The sequence below is a fragment of the Myotis lucifugus genome, unplaced genomic scaffold (assembly GCF_000147115.1).
Source record: "Myotis lucifugus unplaced genomic scaffold, Myoluc2.0 scaffold_448, whole genome shotgun sequence".
Classification (NCBI taxonomy): Eukaryota; Metazoa; Chordata; class Mammalia; order Chiroptera; family Vespertilionidae; genus Myotis; species Myotis lucifugus.
Genome location: NW_005871496.1, coordinates 536,915 through 544,793, shown reverse-complemented (window position 1 = coordinate 544,793; position 7,879 = coordinate 536,915). Strand labels below are relative to the sequence as shown.

General features: G+C 54.9%; 1 protein-coding gene across 1 annotated transcript in view; it reads left to right on the top strand.

The window, feature by feature from the left end:
- The first annotated feature begins 136 nt into the window (after positions 1-136).
- PCSK7 (proprotein convertase subtilisin/kexin type 7) overlaps positions 137-7,879 on the top strand; it is a 31,434-nt gene continuing 23,691 nt past the window's right edge. Inside the window, 8 exon segments of the mRNA XM_006102956.3 lie at positions 137-445; positions 1,645-1,779; positions 2,251-2,730; positions 4,048-4,182; positions 4,776-4,941; positions 6,083-6,173; positions 7,034-7,088; positions 7,519-7,657. Of these exon segments, the coding sequence (XP_006103018.1) occupies positions 2,263-2,730; positions 4,048-4,182; positions 4,776-4,941; positions 6,083-6,173; positions 7,034-7,088; positions 7,519-7,657 (1,054 nt within the window). The 5' untranslated portion in view covers positions 137-445; positions 1,645-1,779; positions 2,251-2,262.

Below are 7,879 nucleotides of genomic sequence, written 5' to 3'. Positions count from 1 at the left end.
GGAGCTTGAAATCGGGGGGCCCGAACGGGTGCCCGGTTCCAAGGGCGAAGGGGGCCGCCCGGGGGCCCTTCAATTCGGGCGGGAACCCCCGGGAACCGGGCCCCCGGACCCTGGGAACCCCCCCCCCGCGGTTCCCTTGGGGCGAGGCGCTGTGGCAGGGCGCAGGGTTCCGGGCGCGGACGGGCCGGAGGACAGTGTGGGGAGCGGCCCCGGACTGGCTGCCGTGTTGCCTCTCCCGCACCGGGGAGCTGTCAGGCTGCGCCCCCAGTTGAGTGAGGCTAAGCCCTGCTGTCGGGGGTCCCCGGTACTTTCCGGGAAGCCTGGGGGGCAGGGACTCTGCCGGAGGGAAGGACGAGCTGACCGGGCACCTGCACCTCGGAGACGGAAGGAGCCTGCCTGGGTGTGACCCTATCGGCGGACGAACAGCTTCTGTCTTACTTCGTGGGTGTGCGCACCGGCCAGGCCCCGGGGATCCTGGGGCAGGGGGGCTGCTGGGGGCGGGGAGCTCTGGGAGAACCTCGGGAGCGGAGAAGAGATGTGGAGGGAGTGTTAGAGGCCGACGCTCCCTCCCCCCTGCCAGAGAGACTGGGAAAGCACCCACTTTTCTGTCCTGTGTTGAGTCCGACCCCTTTGGCATCTGAGCGAGTGCTCGGCTTTGCCTCCGCGCCCCACCAGCGGGGGGAGAGGCTCCCACGGGGCCCAGCCACGCACAGATGCACCCGCGCGGGCCACCCACTCACCTGTCCTGTCCCAGCGGAGCCCACCAGTTAGTTCTCACCTGGCCCTTCCGCCACACCACGGATGGCGCGGCCAGGCGGAAGCCCGAGCCTTCACCTCCAGGCCGCCCTTTAGTGCAGCGCTGCAGGCGTTCCTTCTCTCCCTGATGCCTGTGCAGCTTCGTTGGCATTCTCAGGTTTTCCCCATTTCCCCTGCCTCCTGCCCACTCTCACTTCCCCTGGCCCCCTTCAGATACGGAAACCAGGAAGTTAGCTGCCACCTCGACTCCTAGGAAGCATTGCTACCTACTTTTTAAAAAATTACATGTTACTGATTTTAGAGAGGAAGAGATAGAAACATCACTGATGAGAGAATCATTGATTGGCTGCCTCCTGGGGATTGAGCCCCCAACCCAGGCATGTGCCCTCGGCCAGAATCGAACCCAGGACCCTTCAGTTTGCAGGCAGACACTCTATCCATTTAGCCAAACCAGCCAGGGCCTTTTTTTTTTTTTTTTTTTTTAATGCCTCCTGCAAGCCTCCTGTTGGGGATTGAGCCTGCAACTTGGGCATGTGCCCTGACCGGGAATCGAACCAGGGGCCTCTTGGTGCCTGGGACCACCCTCAACCAACTGAGCCACACCGGTCAGTTGTGGAGTTTTGGTCACAGTACAAGCCCTCTTCTAGGCCTCTGGGAGGAAAAGAGAGAAGAGAGCGTGGTACGATGTGAGGACAAGAAGTAGAGTTTCTGGTTCTGCACCGACTTGGCCTTCCTGTCCCGGTTCTGTTCCAGTCTGTGCCTTATTTGAGGTCCCGGGAAATGATACTTGGTGGTTGGCCAGTTTCTTTGGTGACAGGTCCTGGAGTTCATGGTGAGCCTCTGTTTGCTCCACTGGGCTTGGGAGGACACCATTTCTTTTTTTCTCAGGGTCCATCCACAGGTCTGCGGTCTGTGCTCAGAGTCAGCAGAACTCACCGTGAAAGTGATGCGTTTTCTCCAGTTGCACAAAATGAACGTGCGGTGGTTAGCCAGACCAGGAGCTCAGCCTCGTGTAGAGTCCAGGTGGGAATGGGCCCCACTGCGGGGAGTTAGCCCTGAGGGCAACTGGCGGAGAAGTCAGCTGGGGAAAGATTCTTGTCCTCTCTAAATAAGGGAGGAGGTCTCTTCTAAAGAACAGTCATGATGCTGCCAGTACTTTGTGGGAGTGATAGGACTTTTGAGCCCTTTTGATGGCAACACTGGGAAACAGCAGCATGGAGCCTGTTGGCACTGGACGTGCTGCTTGGTTACCTAGTGAGGCGGGCATTGGTCCATTGCGCCATGGAGGTGCTCGCTGGGCCTAGTACTGGCCAACACTCCACCTGGGCGCCTATCCCTGTTGGTTGAGATAAATTTGAATACAAAGAGGGGATCACATGTTTCCTCATTAGAAAGGAGCAGTTTGGGGTTTCCAGTTGTGCCCTGATGGCTCCGTCCCCTCTGAGGTGCTGCAGTTCTCAGCTCTCTGATCTCCCTTGTCCTTTCTCTTTGCAGCCTACTGTTCTGATGCGGAAGGGGAGGCAGAAAGTGCCACATTTGGATGCCCCTCTGGGCCTGCCCACCTGCCTCTGGCTGGAATTAGCTGGACTCTTCTTACTGGTTCCCTGGGTCATGGGCCTGGCAGGGACAGGTGGGCCTGAGGCCCAGAGCCCAGGGGCGCTGAGTTGGGCTGTGCATCTGGGCAACCTGGAAGGCAAGGGGCAGGAGGAGACTCTGGAGCAAAAGGCAGATGCCTTGGCCCAGGCAGCAGGACTGGTGAATGCTGGGCGCATCGGGGAGCTCCGGGGGCACTACCTCTTTGTCCACCCAGCTGGGCACCAGTCAGACCAGCAGGTAGAGGCCATCCGGCAGCAGGCGGAGGCCGTGTTAGCCAGACATGAAGCTGTGCACTGGCACTCAGAGCAGAAACTGCTAAAGCGAGCCAAGCGCAGCGTCCACTTCAATGACCCCAAATACCCACAGCAGTGGCACCTGGTAAGTCCAGCCCTACAGTTCCCAGCTTCAGATGGGCAGTTCTGGATATCCAATTCTCTTTTAAAAATAGTAATTAATTACTTCATTTATTTTATTGATCTGAGAGAGAGAAATATCAGTATGTTGTTCCGTTTATTTATGCATTCCTTGGTTGACTCTCGTATGTGCCCTGACCAGGGATCTAAACACCACCTTGATGTATCTGGACAACACTAACCAACTGAGCTACCCGACCAGGGCTATCTGATTCTTTAGTGAACGCTGACTGTATGACTTTCCAGCTTGCCTGGAGAGACATTCTGTGGGCTTCGGTGGTGTGTTTCTTCCTCGGGCTCCGTCTTCCCTGTGCTCATCTCTAGAGAGCCAGTGGGCTGCAGTGGTCAGGGCCTGGGTGCTGGAGCCAGGCTGCCTGGGCCCAAGTTCCAGCTCTGTCACTTACTAGCATGTGCCTTTGGGCGAGCTGCCTAACCTCTCTGTGCCTCAGTTTCCTTCTCTATAAATGGGAGATTTTATTTTATTTTATTTTGGGGAGATTTTAAAAGTACCTCTTGTAGAGGTAGTAAGGATAAGTGAATTAACATGTGTGTCCCTAACACATGATCAACACTTTATAGTGTTAACTACTAACATTATATAATCTATATATATAAAAGCCTAAGCGACTGTTAGGACCTAACAACTGGAATGACCCTGGCAGCCCCAAATCTGGTGCACCCGCACCTTGGACCCAGACAGGAGGGAGGAGGGAGCTCGATTCCTTATGGAATTGGCCGTTGGTTAGCTTGCTGCTAGGGCCAACCTCCCGTGGGTCCCTTCCCCCAGCAGGCCGCCCCCCCCCATCAGCCCTGATCACCGGCCAGGCCGAGGGACCCCACCCGTGCACAAATTCGTACACTGGGCCTCTAGTGTTAACATAATATACATTATGGAGCATAGTAATTGTACTAGCCAACCTTAAGCCTATCCACCATTTCATCTATATTTTTTAAATCTTTATTATTGAAAGTATTACATATGTCCCCTATTTCCCCCATTGACCCCTTCTAGCCTGCCCCACCCCCACCCTACCATTTCATCTTTATTGCCCATGAATGCTGTCACCCTTTTCTGGAGACCTAGGTGGTGGCAAAGCTCTCACTGTCCCTCCTTGACTCCGCCCCCACCTGGACCTATTGGTACACAAACTCTTTCTGGCTCTTCGATGGCAGCCAAGAGGAGAAAGGGGCCGCTAGCTTCACTGTGCACTGCTGGAGCTGTGCTCTCTGTCCCTGGATTCCCAAGGCTCTGACACAGTTCCTGACCCTGTCTGTCCTGCAGAATAACCGGCGGAGCCCCGGCAGGGACATCAACGTCACAGGTGTATGGGAACGCAACGTGACGGGGCGAGGGGTGACTGTGGTGGTGGTGGATGACGGAGTGGAACACACCATCCAGGATATTGCACCCAACTATGTGAGTGGCCCTGGGGTGACCCCTCCCACCCCCATTTCTCACCTCCTTCGTATTGCCTCAGGCTCGTCCCCTTTCTTAGAGGTCTAAGAGCCAAACAAAAGGGCCTGGTGGGATGGTGTTCTTCATCTTCTTTCACAGCCAGCACTCCAGACTGGCAGTTAAGACGTGGAGTGGCTCTATCTCAATAAGGGAGAGGGTCCCAGGTGATACTGCCCAGGTCCTGTCGCAGCTCCCTGTCCTGGGAAGGAGTAGAGCCCTAGGCAGTTACCCTCTCCACACAAGTTCTGAGCACCTCCTCTCTGACCCTGGCCTTTGGGTAGCCCTACATCGTTTTTATCCCAGATTTCCAAGTGGTGGGGCAGTTTTCTGCACACATTTCTATAATGGACAAGAGAGAAGTTTCCTAAGAACAGTGGCACTTCTCAGTTTTGCCCCGGGGTCCTGCCTCATATCTTGTAGCCCATGTGGTTTTCAGAGAGAGGTGGTCTTGCTGCCCTGAGTTGGAGCCCAAACTCCCCTCTCTCTCTGAGCTCTAAGATCTGACCTCTTAGAACCAGTGAGTGACCACATGTTGCTCCCGCACAATGTTTCAGAGCCCTGAGGGCAGCTATGACCTCAACTCTAATGACCCTGACCCCATGCCCCACCCGGATGTGGAGAATGGCAACCATCATGGCACTCGGTGTGCGGGAGAGATTGCTGCGGTGCCTAACAACAGCTTCTGCGCAGTGGGAGTGGCATATGGGAGCCGCATAGCAGGTACCTTCCAGTCTAGCCTCAGTCGGTCTCCCCTGTGATAGCAGTCTTCATTCCCTACCCCAGCCCCTGGCTGTGTACTGCCTGTCCTACCCTCAACACACACGGCATAGAACAAAGGGTAAGCTTATAATAAAGGTCTATAGGACGAATCAGTTCACTGGTATTTTTTTCAATGCAGCGGTGTTTTAGGCATGCGTTTAGCAGCAAACCCCGCCATATAAAACAGCTAAAAGTGGGAATGCTCTTGATGCGGGATGGAGGCCAGTCCCATCTGCTCAGTCGCCTCTTCCCTTTTTCTGATCTTGGCTGTACCCCAACTCATTACAGTGATACCTCCTTTACTTACCTGTGCTATACTTGTATTTGCAATTTACCAAACACCTTCTCATCTGCCCTTCCTCCTTGACCCTGTGTGTCTGTGGAGGCTCCTCTCCCAGCTCTCCAGTTCCCAAGCTCCCAACCCTTCTGATGGTCGCTGTCTGCTCTCCATCCTTTCAAGAGGTCTGAGAAGCCCTGGCCTCCACTTGAGGGTGGTTCTGTGGCTCCTTCACCTCTCAGGCTTTGTCCATCAAGCGGAGGGTGAAGGGAATGAATGGGGAAGCCCTCCCCATGATCCTCATAAATGCTTAGAACCCAGGAAATTTGGTGTGTTCCTCCTACACTCCAGCAGAGGGCAGCAACCCCCTGTAAATGAGACTACAGGGGGCGCAAGAAGCCTTCAGGGTACAAATCCCTTCTGAAAGCCCCATTGGTCCCTACATCGTCACCAGGACGTGACCACCCATTTTAGAGGGTGAAATTAGGCATCCATGGGAGTAGTTGGTGGTAACGGGTACCTTTTATTGAGCGCCTTCTATGTGTCAAGCACCACACCCGTGTTTTACGTGATTAAGGATGCAAATAGGGAAACTTGGCTACGTACATTCTACCCTATGCCTTTCCCATCAGATCCCATGATCCTTAAAGTCTAAGATTTAGCATTATATTTAAAAAGTATTTCAAGATAGGTACATACACATGGTATAAAGAACACAAGCACACTTAGAGGGAGAAGTAACTGTCCACATATGGCTCCCCACCCTCTAGGTCCCCATCTCGGGACGAGCATTCTTGAGGAGCTAATGTGGCCTTTGCTGCCTAGGTATCCGGTTACTAGATGGACCCCTGACAGACAGCATGGAGGCTGTGGCGTTCAACAAGCACTATCAGATCAATGACATCTACAGTTGCAGGTGAGACAGCCAGGCACAGGTGAGAGGCCAGAGGCTTGGACACCTGAGACTAATTCTCCAACAAAAGAACAGCAAAATGAGCCGACGCCGGCAGGTTCCAGCAGGGGTCTCCTCCGTGGGGTCAGCCTATCAGCCCATTGCCCTCATTTCTCCAGATCCCTAGCCACGGGGTTCTTAGTCTTAAGCCTCATGTCACCCCAGTCATCAGGTTGCCACATGAGGAGTGCACCAGCTGTTTATAAGCTCATCGGCCTCTGGGAGCAAGTGGGCTTTCCTCTCCCCGAGCCAAGCTGAGTACCCAGCACCAGTCCCCTTGCCCTGCACACAAGCACACCTGCAGCTTCAGGTTGTGGTTATGGTGGGGTCGGGTGAGATTAAGGAGAAGCAGATTGGGCTGCCCCATGGCACTGAGAACACCTGTTCTCCCTAGCCAGTACCTCCGTAAATCCATGGCATCCACAGTGTCATTTCCTTTTGGAGAAGGAATAGAGTCCTGTGGGTGCTCCTCCGTCAGGCCTAGTCATAGATCCCAAATCAGGGCAGTCCCCCTCAGTGCCCCCTGTTCCTGTCCATGATGTCCTGTCTCCTGCTTCCTGGGACCTAAGAAAGGATTTTTAGGAGCAGGTTAAAGTAGTCCTCAATTGGGAAAGTTTCTAAGGGAAAGAACCTCAGCACATACTTCTCTCTTGCACTTTGGAGTGGGGGCTGAACCTGCGACCCTTCTGACCTTTCATCATGGGAGGCCTGAACTGGAACCTTGAGAGGAGAGTGGGAGCCCAGGCAGGGGTGGCAGCTGAGCCTGGGGGCCTGGGAGGGCGCCACAGCCTGGCTCCGGCTCTCCCTCTGGTGTTTCTCCACAGCTGGGGCCCAGATGATGATGGGAAGACAGTGGATGGCCCTCATCAGCTTGGAAAGGTACCTGACCTGCAGGAAGCCTGGAGGAGACCCAGGGCACACTCTCCGTTCAGTTGTAGGACACTGCAGGTCACTCCCTCTCACCCCACCCCGTCTGCAGGGCCAGGCCTGTACCATCTGACCCGGCCACCTCCTTTCGGAAGGGCACTCCTAACTGGGGACAGGAGGCAGGGCGGTCACAGGTTCTGAGAGAAATAGAACAGGCTTTCAGATGGCTCCCCATTTCTGGCCTCCCCTCTCGGATGAACAGAGTGCATCCATCAGCAACTGCTTAACTACCAGGTGCCTCCCCTTCTTGTGTCCACCGTAACCCTCTCCCCTGGCCCAGTGCCGCTGTGCTGTGCGCTGTTCAGAGGGGAGGACAGGGCAGCTAGTAGGGAAGGAGGAGGTCTGAGTTTGCCAACTGATTGCCGGGCTTCTTACTCCTCAGGCCGCCTTGCAACATGGGGTGATCGCTGGCCGCCAGGGCTTCGGGAGCATCTTTGTGGTGGCGAGTGGCAATGGGGGCCAGCACAACGACAACTGCAACTACGACGGCTACGCCAACTCCATCTACACGGTCACCATAGGTAGCAACCCTCTGCTTCCCTGCGCGTGTGCATGTGCCTGTGGTGAGAGGACTCTATCAATCTGTGTGTCAATCTGTGGTGACGGGACTGCATCCTAGTGTGGTTGTCAAACTTCTGGAGTCTAAACAGCCCACCTGACATGTGGACGCAGATTTACATGATCTAGCAATAAGAAAATCAAGCAGTGAGAATTTACTGCAACCGTCTATCCTTGCTGTTTCA